This window comes from Neltuma alba, unplaced genomic scaffold, assembly GCF_004799145.2.
Source record: "Neltuma alba isolate B1F8T4 unplaced genomic scaffold, ASM479914v2 tig00011485_pilon, whole genome shotgun sequence".
Lineage (NCBI taxonomy): Eukaryota > Viridiplantae > Streptophyta > Magnoliopsida > Fabales > Fabaceae > Neltuma > Neltuma alba.
Window position 1 is genome coordinate 136,482 of NW_021636154.1, and position 15,110 is coordinate 151,591.

The 15,110-nt window shown below is 35.1% G+C and overlaps 2 protein-coding genes across 5 annotated transcripts; both read right to left on the reverse strand.

Moving 5' to 3' along the window:
• Positions 1-679: 679 nt before the first annotated feature.
• On the reverse strand, positions 680-5,697 carry LOC114714071 (probable rhamnogalacturonate lyase B). 4 transcript variants are annotated; one of them, XM_028898759.1, is made up of 14 exons: positions 5,560-5,697; positions 5,252-5,408; positions 4,086-4,289; positions 3,938-3,988; positions 3,713-3,832; positions 3,497-3,616; positions 3,283-3,418; positions 3,024-3,200; positions 2,270-2,425; positions 1,978-2,178; positions 1,750-1,891; positions 1,385-1,661; positions 1,037-1,163; positions 680-942 (listed from the first exon to the last, which is right to left on the reverse strand). In XM_028898759.1, the coding sequence occupies exons 2-14, from the start codon at positions 5,371-5,373 to the stop codon at positions 697-699; spliced, it is 2,079 nt and encodes a 692-aa protein (XP_028754592.1). In that variant the 5' UTR covers positions 5,374-5,408; positions 5,560-5,697; the 3' UTR covers positions 680-696. The 4 variants fall into 4 exon arrangements, with proteins under 4 accessions (XP_028754592.1, XP_028754591.1, XP_028754593.1 ...); XM_028898758.1 differs by having other exon boundaries at positions 4,086-4,292; XM_028898760.1 differs by lacking the exons at positions 5,252-5,408; positions 5,560-5,697 and adding an exon at positions 4,372-4,400 and having other exon boundaries at positions 4,086-4,292.
• Positions 5,698-10,107: 4,410 nt separating this feature from the next.
• Positions 10,108-12,051, reverse strand: LOC114714072 (L-type lectin-domain containing receptor kinase IX.1-like). The gene has a single exon (XM_028898762.1). It carries the CDS (start codon positions 12,028-12,030, stop codon positions 10,120-10,122), a length of 1,911 nt encoding a protein of 636 aa, XP_028754595.1. The 5' UTR covers positions 12,031-12,051; the 3' UTR covers positions 10,108-10,119.
• Between the last annotated feature and the right edge of the window lie 3,059 nt (positions 12,052-15,110).

The following is a 15,110-nucleotide window of genomic DNA, read 5'->3' on the forward strand; positions in this document are numbered from 1 at the left end:
TCCGAAAGAATCTTTACGTTTTTTCATTATCTTTAGATAAAAAGTATCTTTATAATATTTTGCATTTATGAAAAGAATGACAATAATTTCATGAAGCGGCCCAAACCCTGCACGCCTATAAGGTGTGGGCTAGGCCCATAGGCCACATGGTCCATGGGCCTAGCCCACTCCATGTAGGCATGCAAATCTGTGCTTCATTTTGCCTATTTATTTATTAATATAAACTCACTACTTACCAATGGAGATTGGGTCTAGTGGAAGGAGTTAATCTTTTATAATGTGGCGAACTAAGGTTCAAATCCTCACTAGGAGAGATGTCCACATTTAGTGCCTGACGTGCCTCGAATAAGAATGCTTCTGTCAGAGTAACGATTTAACCCACATCTTATATTAACATATCGGAGCAGAAGAGACTAATTTTACTAAAAAAAACCAACAAAGAATTGATTTTATTATTATTTTTAATAAAATAGTTACAGAAGAATATACTCACACATCACCCCTGTTTCTGGCATAAAACCCCCACCATTCCTAAGGCATGAATATAAGGACTTATCTTTTACTTTATGAGCCTATAATCTAGTTTAAGAATGAAGGCACCACATTCAATTCTTAATCTAGAAAAACCAATATTGCCTTGAAAAGAATCACACACGACATGAACTAATTACACACCTAATTAGCATATCAACACGATCAGGTCCTTAGAGTTGGTGGTCTTTCTAAACGTATATAGTCATACATAACTCCTTGAAAAGGACTTATGGCAAATGACTGTTGCAAATAGATGGTATTATTCCCTTTCATTAAAACATCGCTGGGAACATCAATGCTGAACAACCAGTACAGTCCATGGATTCCGTGCCTTGCTATGGCACTGTCCCCTCCAAATTTTCCGGTTTCAAACAGTGCAGGAGCGTTACCTTGCCCGTTGATCCAAATCTGCAGAAAAAAAGACCTCCAGATTACACCGATTCATAGTGAAATAATCTATCTAAACCAGTAAGAAAACTTCAAGTAATGTGTTTTAGTATACCTTTAGGTCAGAATTAGCGGCTGCGGCTAAGGCTAGTTGGAGGGTGTAATTTCCTTTGAATGGGCCATATGGAAGATTAAACCTAATCTGCCATGTCGTTGCCTGGTAAGTCGTATTGCCAGTGCTCCTGCTCAAAATTCATCATGGAGTCAAAAATAACAATTGTACAAACCAATAGTCAAATTACATCATTATATGATTTAATTTTATTTTACTTACAGACTTGGATCCTGTCCAAGTCACTAAAGAGAACAGTGAAGGAAGAAAAAAGAATAAAGCTCATACATCAGAATGAATCCTCTATATATGTGTGTATGCATATTTAACCCCAGAGGGCATCCAACTCACCTTGTAACATGAGCATAGAACCAGTCTTGATCATATGAACTAACACCAACGGTGTAGACTAGATCATTGTTTGGATATAAATCAGCATAGTGTTCCCATAAACCATATTGTCTATACTTGTCTTTGGGTTGTTCATTGTACAATTTGTTCATGAGTGTAGGGTAAGGGTCCGGGATATAGAATTCTGCAGCTGAGCGATCTGGGATTCCAATTTCCCAAACAGTGGATCCACTTCTTGGCGGATTATATACAAGTGAGTCCAATTGGACTACACTACCTACAGGATTCAAAACAACTGAATATGAACCACCTTTCAAATATGGATATGAAGCAAAACCAGAAGGATTTTGAAGAAAATGATGTACCTGGGCTAATGGTTATTGTAGCATTGTATCTGTAATCACCAATAAAGCCAGGAACCCATGCAAACAAGTTATACTCACCGGGAACAACATTGTTTATCACAAAATAGCCCTTCTTGTTCGCTTGGGTCCAAAATTGATAACCCTGTAAGTTACCATAAGAATTGAGAATTTGAGTTTTAGACTGAATAAACTCTGTTTCAACTAACCCTCTTCATGTAGAAGAAATACCTTGCTTTCTCTTTGCCATGATCCTGCAGCACCAGGAAGAGCCAGACCAACATATGCAGAGTCAGCATATAGAAATCTGCCTCCTCTGATATACCAATCTTGAACCAGTAATCTTCCAGCCACGCTTCCACGTTGGGTAGGTGGAATGTAAGCTTGTGATCTTGGGAAATCATAAGGCCAACTTTTGACTTCCTTAGACATCTAATCCAAACAAACAATACGTCATAATATTGTTTAATTTATGAAAAATTAAATTTGAATAGAAACCAAGAAAGAAATGTTTCATGGTTACTTGTTGTGTGGCATCTGTCCAGAGTGTTAGTGGATTCTCAGAGCTTGAAACAGAGTTCAGATACACAAAAATGGGGCCGAAAACCTTCCTGTAAGTCTCTCCTTCTTGAAATTCCATAGTTACCTCCTTCCCAGCATAGTGAGTGCTCACAAACATCTAGAGAACTCCCAAATTTAGTAAATTAACAAATAGGAAATCTTAAAGCTACTTTGTTTCTTAGTGTGTGGGGGGACCTATGACTTCTCACTTCTTCTTCTTCTTCCCTTTTTTTTTTTTTGGGGTAAAATGATCAAAATATGACTTCCTATCCTCATCCAGCAACATCAATTATATGACTTTTCTTTTCACCACGCATGTACTTTTTCCTTCCTTTTTTCTTTTCCTTTTCTTTTTAGGCAAAACCACATATGTACTTAAGTTCATTTTTGTTTGGACTCAAATAGCCAATGAATTAATAGACCATGATTGCATACCAATTTAATATAAGAACTTTTTTTGGGCCTACAAGTGATTATGTAACATTGTAAACATAGGTGAAATGATTGTTTGCTATTAAAAACGCAACATACATAATAAATATTCTACGTTTTCATTTTTTTAGGAAAAAATTATTCATCTCAAAATTTTTGGCCAAAAAAATATGAAAATAAACAATAAAAATTCACCAAAAAAGCATCAATGATCAAGGTAGATAAGCCATGACCATCAAAGTGTAAGGAAAAAAGTCTGGTGTTGGGTGGAAGAGACAACTCACAGAGAGGGCAAATGGGCCCACGTGAGAGGTAAGGTCTTGCTTGATGGGCCCAGCATTGCGAAACTCGTTACTGGGTGTTATTACCCAAAAGCCCACGGGTGCTTCAGCATCAACGCTAATCCAACCATGCACTTTGTTGTCTTTATTCTCACAAGAGTATTGATATTTGTCGTCCACCTGAACCATTTCAACCATCAACATCAATCAACAATAATTAGACTGATTAATATATTTGATAAAGATAGAGAGAAGGAGGCACCTCTCCTCTAAAGTTTTCATTAGATGGATTGGTTAAGAGAACTGCTTCAGGATAAGCCAGAGGTTGTCCTGTTTCTCTGTCTTTCATGGTTGGCATGTATCTTTGCCTAGTGTCTGATATAGCCATGTAGACGAACCTGTACAGTTATGTAATCTTGCTCATTCGTTTCAGGGACTGAAAAGTTCCTTAAATTTACTTTATTCCTGGGAATTACCTTTCTTCCTGGAGCTTGAAAACATTCCTGATTTGATCAACCTCCACTGCAGGAAATCCTTCTGGGCGTTCAAATATTGTGTAAGAGTAAAACCCAGAATCGCCTCTTCGCAATACATACCTGAAAGGAATTCAATTTTAATCTCACGATTAGTCCGTTAATGTATGACTCTCTTTGGTCTTGAGTTGTGTTGAAAACAAAAAACTTGGAATCCACCTTTGGTCTATGTTTATGGGGACATTCGAGCCTTCCAGGGAGGGCGTCCATGTTCTTACAAAGGAAATCTCCACTTGGTTTTCGTCCAATGATACAACTGAAAATTCGGTCCCATGGATTCTGCAGTGTGTGTAATAATCTGTCAGATCATAATTTGGGGCAACCAACACGCTTGCATGACTTTATTTGTAATGAAATAACGTGTCGAACATCATTATATCATACCTCTGAAAAGTGCTGCTGTTCCCAGGCTTATTCCAGACCACATCAAAATACCTGGGAAACATGAACATGGGAATTTGTTTCAAATTTTATAATAAACTTTTGCAGGGATTAAGTCGTTTAAATTAATGAGAAAGTCTGAAGCCGATACCCTCTGTCTTGTTCTTCGTTTCGAGATTCTAGTACATTGTCGATTCCATCATATGATATGCCAAGAATATACCCCTCGGGGCTGGACAGAGTGATTTGAACAATGCCATTCTCAATCACCACGTGGCCATGATCTTCTGTATTAAGCTTAACTGCAGAAATTGAAGGTCTGGGTTTTGAAGTGTTTATCCCCTTCAACTCTCTTCTGCTATTATTAGAAACATGGAAAATAAGGAAATTAAAACGTCATAATTAAATCAAGAATAAAATTATGGAAGTAGCATTACGTCATCAGGTCCATTATTTCAAAGCAATGAAAGCAGACGCGTGACATCAGATTGAATGCATATAAATGTGCACGGTTACATTGGCCCAAAGTGGTTGTTAAATCTGGGTTTCTTCTCCTGTTTGTTGAGGAAGTCCTTATTCGAAGTAAAGTAAGAGATGTAAATCCCCAATCAGAGAGAGAGAGAGAGAGAGAGAGAGAGTGAAATGTGATGTCAAGGCAAAGACCTTTGTTGGTATTGTGAAGCAGAAAGTGGGACACAGAATGTGATTAGTTTGCCGGGACTAAGTTCACGGAGTTTGGTTATTTTGGCAAAAGCATACAAAAAATGGGACCATATACCCTACAGGTTAAGACTATGCAACAATAAGACAGAAGACATGTGAAGGGTAAAGAGTCAGATGTTACAGGGAAAGACGTAAATATATGCACAGAAAGGCTAACTTGCCATGTCTTTTCTTTACCATAAAGGTAGACAAGTGAAAAGTAAGTAGCTTCCCAATTTCCTCTTGCCTAATCCAACCATCCCATAAAAACATTATTATAAAGCACTTCGATTTTTAAAAAGTTCGTGAAGAAACAGGAATGCATAGGACAAGTTATAAAGTAACCGTGAGCGTGACCAGCCCCCTCTTTCCTCTTCCTTTTCTTTTCTCTTTTTTATTATGAGTAACTTGTGGTGGAATGGAAAGAATAAAACCAGTAACATCTAAGTAGAATGTCCTGGTTTTTACTTGTTAATCCTTACTCTCTCTCTCTCTCTTCCCTTTCTTTCTAACCTTTTTGTTATTTCTCTGTGTCACGTAAAGATAACCAAAAAGCAAAAGCATGGAGGAGAAGATATAATTAAAAAAGAAGAAACAGAAGGCGAGAGGGAGGACCTGAATGAGGTGGTGTCATAAGAGAGAGAAGCACCCAACAAGAAGCAGAACTGCACAGTCATTCCAAACCACCACAGCAAGAAAACTTGTTTCCTTACGATCTCACCTACCCTCCTCTTCATCTTCTTCTTCCAAAACCAAACCTGCAAAACAAAAGCTGCCAGAGGAAGAAGAGAAGAAGAAAAGCATGGCATTATGATTATGGGCACTGATATTAATTAATACTGTCAAATAACCAAAAGAAAGGGACTAAACAAACAAGACCCGGCAGGAGAATCCCAGTTATTTTCTGACGAGCATCCACTAACCTTGATAATTATCAATGCAGACAAGGTTTCTGCTGGGAGATACAGCTAAACATAGAAGACGAAAGACCAATAGTGTCCTTTTACGATCTCTCCCTCTCTCCCCCTCTCTCTCTCTCTCTCTCGGTTTCTCTTCGTTACTACTAAATTCTCTTGGAAATCTTAATGGGTAGGTACCTTCAGAAAACGTGCACGCATTTGCATAATGCTAAGCGAATGGGCTTTATATATAACAGCAATAACCACCCCAGCTTCTTTTCGAGGTTACCACTTTTCAAAAGTTTTACTTTCCTCATTCTTTAATTATTTGTTAATTACAGTGCTTTTTTTTAAAAAAATTTCTGTGATATTTTGACATAGCTGCTCAATAATGAATGTGCTGGAAAACATCATCCCCTCGGTTTTCATGATTTCACGTTCACACGACAATAATTTTTCCTTCGGCTTGGGACAAGGTCCATACTCACTCTTAATTTGAATCTTTTCATGCTTTCTCTCGACACATAATTTTCATAGGCAATTATCCCATCCCCTATTTAATTATATGTGCATTTATTATTATCACTTAAATGTTTTAGGAAAAAAGAAGATAATCATGCCTCTTTATATGATAATAATTAAATGAATAGTTATGTAATTTATAATCAAAATTAGCTATGTCACGCTCTTAAATTAAAAGTCGGGATTGGATCCATATTGAGAAAAAGTACGAAGAGATTATCCTACTTGAAGGGTATAATAGTCATATTAGCGCAAAACTCAGGGGCAGAATTGGGAAAGAGCAAGTATCACGTGACCAAATAATAAGATTTGCAATTGAAAAAATTATGATTTTATTTTTTATTTTTTTGACGAGATTTTGTGGGATAAGGCCAAAATTTGACAATATTCAGATTAACAAAATATTGACTTAATAACAAAGAGAAATCCGTTCGGTTAATGAAGTAGTTTGTGCTGTTATACCAAAGGTTGACAAAATCCAAGACCATATATATATATATATATATATATATATATATAGATCTATAATACTTGCCCCTTTGAGGACTTTGAAATACTAATCAGTAATCATTATGACTTAATCCTAAAATGGATGTGTTCGGTATTCACATTATCTGCGGCGTTAGGAATTCATACTCATAAATTTACATGCTCTGTTGAATTTGAATAGTCTATCTATATATATGTGAAACACAAATCATTATTTTATATTGAAAATTCAAACTAGTCTACGAGCAAGCTCAGATCTTTAGGTTGTGCCCGCGGTTTAGACAGATATAAGTTTTTGTTCGGTACGTTTGGCCTGCAATATATTAAAAGAGGAAAAGAATAGGTGGGACGGTATAGGAAATAGAAAAAAGGCAATAATACTTATATGTGCTGAAAAGTATAGTATAATTAAAAGAAATCAATATTTATTAAATAATAATAATATGTTTGGGCCTATAAATAATAAATCCAATAATTCTCTTCTGACCAACATGGTCTCAATTCTCAAACGCAAAGTTAAAAAAGGAATCCTGTGCATGTCATTAATAGCTTGACCGGTGATATTAGAATAATTTATCTTTGTTATTTTAAAAGTCAAAAGAAGAAAATTCGTCAGTTTCTTTTATTATTAGAATATAGATTTTTTTGACCAGGATTATTATTAGACTAAAGAAAGTCAATAGCTAAGTTCGATAGATGAACAAAATTTTAGGTATTAGTCGTTTGTTCTCATTAAAGTTAAGATAACTCTCATGATTCAAAAAATAATTACAACGATAATTACAAATTATCACTCTTTTTCCATTACATTACGAATTATCACTCTCATCCGATTTATAAGGGAGATCGTAGAATATTTTTCTTGTTGCTTTTTTATATAAGGCATGTCATTAATTTTTTATCGCTAGTTTCCTTTTTGTCGGTAATTAAATGTTGGTATATGCTATCTAATTTTAAAAGCATATATATATATTTAATAGTGACGAGATTAAAAAAATAAAAGTACTAATGAATTTTAAGTTTTTTTTTTGTTAGTTTTGATGAAATATGTTAAAAGTAACTTATAATAAGAATTAGGAGTAGTAATATGTTATTTGTTCTAATCATATTTTTTGTAATGCTAAGTGCATGATATATATTTCAAGTGAGTCAGAGTTTCTAAAATATTAAACAAGATTAAGCTAGCTAGATTTACTCCCCCCACCCCTCCTTCATCAATAACTAGAGAAATATAAATTTTGCTTCATGGACTTTTTCTCAATTATCAATCCAATTAATCCTTCTCAAAATAATGATTTAGTTTCTATAATTTTTTGTTATACCAAACTAGAAAGACTTAGTTATTTTGAGTCAGAATTTAAAGATTGAATTGATAAATTTTTTTATAAAAAAAAAAAAGTCCCTACGTGCACACACACAGGCCCCCCGGGAAAATAATTGTTTGAAGCTTGAACATTCAGAAAAATTAACTGATGGTGGAACCGCCCCATACAAAGTTGGCAACCGAAACCACGGCCAGTTTTATTGATTATTGATAATTGAGGCAACATCCACGACATTCATAGGTGGACATTGTTTACCAACAAATTAAATAGATTAATAGGACCCCACCCCCTGACATATACTACCTCTAGTCTTTAATGTAAGAATTAATTGACTAATTTAAGGAGATTAAAAAATTTTATTAAGTTAGTTATTTCTAATAATTAGATGTTGTTTTCTTTAAAATACTCTTAATAATCATATGTATTAGCTAGAAACACAATTTGATAGAACATTTAACATGTGCAATCACTATAAGAATTATTTTTAAAAAATAAATAAATATAGGAGATAAAGTAAATTGAAGTCTTATATTTAGGATTAAAATTGAAAGTCAAGCTAGTTCTTATATTAAAGATAGAAGGCAGTACTTTGTCAACATCATTTCTCTACTCTTGAACCACTACTTTCTGCTCTCCCTTTTTCTATTATTGTTGTTTTTCTTCACCTAGGAGCCTGCGTGCCCTTCCTCTATTTTTATTATTATTATTATTATACTACATTATTCACCAGAGTCTCTAGGGAGCTGGACCACATGTACACAAAAGTTGGACACCAGCTTTGCATTTTCCTTTTCCATGATTTTTTTAGTTCATTTGGGAACTTAATCGGCTCAAGCATTTAATTTGTTGTTCAGAAGAACATTTGTTATTCCGCTAGATTCGATGTGGTTGACATGTGCTCAGCATTTAAAAAAACCTCTCGCCATTTTAGAGTTAACCCATACGTCAGAGTTTTAATTTTTGTTTCAGATAATGGATAAGGTCCTCTTCTTAATTAGGCCACCCCCACATTGTCAAAAAGTTGTCTCTTTTTATTTATTTGTTGCTGTGATTCCATGTTGTTTCTGATTGTTTTTTGTACGTTTCTACTAATGCGTAGCTTGGAATATTCTGGTAAATGGCAGAGAGCTCGTGTCTGTTTTCTAGTAAGATGGAAATGGATGAAGGAAAAAAAGAATCATTCTTTGATGTTTAATGTGACTCGAGAGAGATAATATTAACAGACCTGTCACAGTCTTTAAAAAAAAATTGAAGATTCGTAAGTAATTAAACGAGTTAATGACAATTCGTTTACATTTGGCCTAACATATCATGCAACTTGCATTGCTGCAAAATGAAGGAACAAAAGCCCGTACGTCAAGCAACTTTGGCCAACGATAAAAGTAGTGTTCTTTTAGTTCCATCCCCATTTTTCGGAGAATTTTTTGTTTGAAAAAAAAATATTCAAATGCAATCTCAGGCTAGATTCTTAACTTAATTTCCAAATCATAACTAATCCACTCATAGGTTAAGTTATTCAATTCATTAGGCAAAAGAGTGAGAATTTTTACATATGATCAGGTTTTAGACTACTTGTGAGAGCCATACTCTTTTCACCGTTCATTAATTAGTAATAATATTGTATGCTTGAGGCGTATGCCAAAGTATCTGAAAAGCACTAATTAGCATATTTGTGAACTTGGACTTCAAATTCCCCGAAAGTCTACGAGAAGAGTGTTAAAAGGGGTAGAGAATATTTATAAATTTCATATCATAACTGGAACTTCTAAAATTGATATTATGTTCCACTGACTTCTTTTCATCAATGAACAATAACTGAAATTTGTTTAATTGAAACTGAATTCCAATGTTGTTGGCGGCCCATATGTCGACTGTTGAGCCCAGGTCCATTATGCATTGTGCCTTGAATTCATCGTCTCTTTAACTGTTCCATTCCTTTTCTTAATTAATCATGATTGTCAAGATAATCATCAATATTTAATACTGCTCCGCTCCTAAATATGAGACTTTTTTTGTAGTATAAATTACACTATAAAAAGAGTCTTATATTTAGAATCGGAGAAATATCATTTTTTTGGGAAAAAAATTACGGGGAGCCACACTAATTACAAACTCTTTCGCTTTTGAAAACGAAAATTTACAGTGTTCCATATGGAGAAGTAGAAGAGTTCCAACCAACCATTCAAAGGTATTATGGAGGTTAGATATAAACAGTATAAATCTTAAGTACAAGAGTTATCATCAGTCATCATTGTGCTAGCAAGAGGGACTTTCTGGATCCTCCTGATACTGTTGAGTACGAGGATGATCCTTTGGTTGATGCAGTGGGCCCAGACGATGTGTATGAGAATCTGCACATTTCCATGGGAGGAGCATAATACATAGCAACTGGAAGCTTGGGAGGAAGACTTGGAAAAGCACCTTCAAAATTGAGCACATTTATGACTTGTCTTATGGAAGGTCTCATCCTTTGATCAGGATGGCAACACCATAACCCTACAATCATCAAGCACTCCATTTGTCTCTCATCATATTCCATGTTTAGATTCTTATCAGCAGCTTCTAGAAGCGTCCCTTTTCCGTATAGGTCCCACACCCACTCCACCATTCTTACCTTGCCTGGTTCTTCAGCTCTTATTTCAATGGGTCTTCTTCCACATGCGATCTCTAGGGCCACTACCCCAAAGCTATAAAGATCAGATTCCTTACTTGCTTTTCCTGTGGTTACACATTCTGGGGCTAGGTACCCCATTGTGCCTGCTAGAACTGTAGTTTGAGACCCAAGTTCATGGTCAACTAGCCTTGCAAGACCAAAATCACCTAGTTTTGCATTGAAATTTGCGTCTAACATGACATTACTTGACTTAATATCTCTGTGGACTACACATTGTTCCCATTCTTCATGAAGATACAGGAGAGAAGAAGCCAGACCCAAGGCTATCTTGTACCTTACTGTCCAAGTAAGCGGGGTTTTGTTTCCAAACAGGTGGGAATCCAGACTTCCATTAGGCATGAATTCATAAACAAGAAGGAACTCACCTTGTTCATGGCACCACCCAAAGAGTTGGACTAAGTTTCTGTGTCTCAACCTGCTGATGATTCTCACTTCTGATACGTATTCTTTTTTCCCCTGTTTTGATCCTTTTGAAACTCTCTTCACAGCCACTTGTAGGTTTTCGTTTGTGAGAAGACCTTTGTAAACACCTCCAAATCCTCCTTCTCCTAGCTTTCCTGCTTCAGAAAAATCATTTGTTGCTTGACTCAGTTGCTGGTAGGTGAATCTCTTCGGTCCTGTTCCTTTCTCAAATTCATCATCAATGGAAGCTTCCAAGCCTTTACCTTCTACTTCCTTCTTCCTGTAATGTTTCTTTCTCCAAATGGCGAACCATAACAATCCAGCAGCACAAATAAGAGAACCAAGACCGACACCTAAACTAGCCCCCAAAACAACCTTGTTGTTTTTCCCAACCTTATCATCACCTTCCAAGCTTGAATTGAATGACCAAGACAGGATTTTGTGTAATTCAACCCAATAACCTGTAGAAGCAGAAAATCCAACACAGACCCATTCTGGCAAAACTTCCCTCAAATCAATGATGTACCAAACGCTAGAATTACCCATATAAACTGGATCATCAGCATAAGTAAGGAACACACTCAGATTTTTTGTGGTAGAATTATATTCTATCCAAGCATTAGCTTTTCTCCCCTGCTTCATGCTACTCCTCCAGGAAACATTCGCAACTGATACAATGGAATTCACATTGATTCCGACATGGTCCGAGCTTGGATCCCACGTGTTGTTAAAGCTGTCGAACTCAACCGCAACTATGGAATTATTGGTATCATCGAATGCAGATTCTGGACTGAAGAGACCAAGGTACCCACCAGTTGAATTGTGTGGGATTTCAGATTGGAAAGGCGAAAGGAAGAAGGATATCCCATCACCGAATTGTGTGGGAGCAACGGCTTTCATGATAAAGGTAAAATGGGTGGTGAAGTCTGTGAGCTTCCCAGTTGTTCGATCCCAAACACGAACCGGTTCAGCATATGAAGCCCGACCAACACTGCTTGTGATGGGGCCATCGAGTCGGTTCTTTGTGAGCTGAAGAGCATCATCCGACGAGAAGGCATCACCTTGGAAGTGTATTAGGTTCATGTTGGGTTGGAATTTGGTGAAGTTAAAGAAAGCTGAGTGCACAGTGCCCAGGACTGACAAGAACAACACGAAGAACATGAAGAAGACAGAAGCGGAGGATGCCATTGCTGAAAGCACAGAGGAGGAAAGTAGTAATAATGGACGAAGTGGCCAAGGAATGGCTCAGCTATATGCGACGAATTATGATTCAGAGATTGATGATTAAATTAATGAGATTGATCATCTTTTATATTGGGAGGTCCACCAAATTAAGAAATGTGGTTACTTTCACTATGCCGCCTTCGAGCAGTGACATAGGATGCACATAAAGAAACGGAGAATTGCCAGTGGGAGAAGTTTCATTATGTCATGAACCTTTGACCTGATATGTTCGAGATTATGAAATCTATTAAAGTTGTTTCGTTTTCATCTTCTCCACTTGGGGGTTTACGAGTAAGCTCGCCAGAGGATACGGGAAAGGACAAACACCTGAAGTGATCGTAATTCGACATGTTAACTCGTCATTTGCTACGCTTTCAAAGTTAGCCTCGTGTTTTGCTTTCAGAATTTTCTATCCTTTTCTTTTGACCTGCCCTTGTTACGAGGGATCTAATCATCTAATACATTTGTTTCTTGGTCGAATGATCTGAGACAAATCAAGTTGTAAAAAGATTTCTCCAAAATGAATAATTGAATACTATATGTATGTGTGTGTGTGTATATATATATATTTATGATATTGATCAATTGATTTGTTCACTCCACCAAAATTACACCTTCTTACATTTTAGTAATTGATTTGTTGAATCCTCTTTTTATACTATTATTTTTGAGGAAAAATTGCCCATAAATACCTGTTTGAGGGTTAATTTCCCATCCATATTGAAATCTTAAAAAAGTATTAGGTTTTTCAGAACATCGGTCCAAAAACGTATAATGTTCAATTCAAGAACCATCGGGTAATTAATTCTCCAAATAAGTATTTGTGTAAATTTTTAATGTTTTTTTAATTCTAATGAATTATATTTGAGTATTTTTAAATTCAGTTGAAAATAGTTCTTCTAATATGATTTAAATTCTTACATTCACAAAGTTTAAACCTTAATGAACTTTAGTAAAAGAAAATCAATTTCCTCCTGCTAACCTCAATCATCATTTAATAATAAGTAGATTTAAATTTAAATTACTACTGATGTAGGGCAGTGACTAAATCATTTTTGTCTTTCTCTAACAAAGCTACCAAAATTTTGTTAAGTTTTTGATTTGTTCATGAATGAAATTGATATTATTCTTCAGATATTTTGATAACTTTAAATTTAAATTTACATATCTTTATATCATAAACGCAAAACCATCTGATTAATTCGGACATATTTTATATGTAGGAGAAAATATTAATTTATGTTGATATAATATAAGAGTCTTGAGTTAGTTGGTTTGGCCAATTCAAACGGCCGGCCGGCACCTTTATCTTTTGCATAGGATTTTATATATATTAGACAGATAATTATAATCGTATATGCGAGAAGAAAACATAAGTAGACAGGAATATAGGACAATAATAACGGGTCAAAACTATCCCCTGCGTCGAAAAAACAAATAGGTTGAGACAGACACAAGCCATGCAAGAAAGAACACCAGTGCCGGCTTTCTTCTTGGAACAATCCTTGTACCATCCTACTTCCAGTTCTAAATATAATATAAAAGCTAGTTAAACATTTAATTACATACTAAATATAACACTTCGATCTACTTTATTTATTATATTTATCTTTTGTAAAAATAACTAGGAAAAATGGCAAAAAAAGACCGCCGAAATAGAAAAATTGCATACAGGGACTGGTTTGTAAAAATTGTTATCAAAACCCATACAAATGTTGTCAGGAGTTCTTATTTGCAATTTTTCTATTTTGACTGTCTTTTTTTGCCATTTTTTCAAATAGTTACATATGTTAAAGTGTTTTCATTCTAATGCACATGATTAATAAAGGTATTTAAGACAAATTAATTTGAAGAGATTAATGAAGTTACTAAATTATTTTAAACTATTTATGTTTATTATTTTTTATTTCTTCAAACTAATTTACCTCATTTATAAATTGACACATAATCTAATGATACACATAAGTATTGTAGAGAAATCATGTAACATATGCTATAATTAAATAATTTAATAACTTTTTAATCTCTCCAAATTAGTTAAATGAGTTTTATATTAAATACTAAAAGTAGTATTTATTACAAATAACTAATTTAGTTAATTTTTTTAATCGTCACAAATTAATTATTTAACTCTTATGTCAAGCATTGGAGGTACTAATTCATAGTTATCAGGCTATGAGCAAGTTGACGGTGCAATTAGCGTCATTCTGCATATGGACTTTTCACATGGTACAATGAAGTCTACTTTTTTGGCCACCGATAGAACAATAATTAAAGTCTACATATACAATATACATTACGTAAACATATTCTAACGTTTCTTTATTGGCATATACTAATATTTTGTATAATGAAGGGCTACGGATTGGCTTTCAATTTTCATACGCACAAGGCTCAGATTGAATCATTACTTGAAAGCTCGCGCTGAGATTCAATTTGAGCAGTCAATTATATATACAAACCCTGAAGGATTCATAGGGTGTGTGTGTGGAATCCTACAGGAGTCCTTGGTATGTTATGGAGTATATAGCTATATAAGAAAGAGGATTCTATATATCTCTCAAAAGATTCAGCTCCTCCATACGATAAAGGGTGCCTTAGGACGGCGGCTAGCCTAAGAGTAAAAGACAAAAATAATAACCAGTGCCCCTTTCTCGATCGGCAGTTCTGTGCAAGTACTTAAGATTTAAGAAGGAAGATTGGAAGTTCAAACGAATAATTAACTCGAGAGGCTGTGAGAACACTTTCTTGGCGATGTTGGCAGCTTTTTCCCAGGATAATTGTCGAGGATAAATGCTACATTATAGTAAGATTATAGGAGGATTGATAGGACAGCCCATTTTAGTCCCATGCGCATCTAAGTGAAAATTCCTTCCAACTTAATTTAATTCCATGTTTTGGGTTTTAATTTTCATGTTTATATTGATTATTTTGAGTAT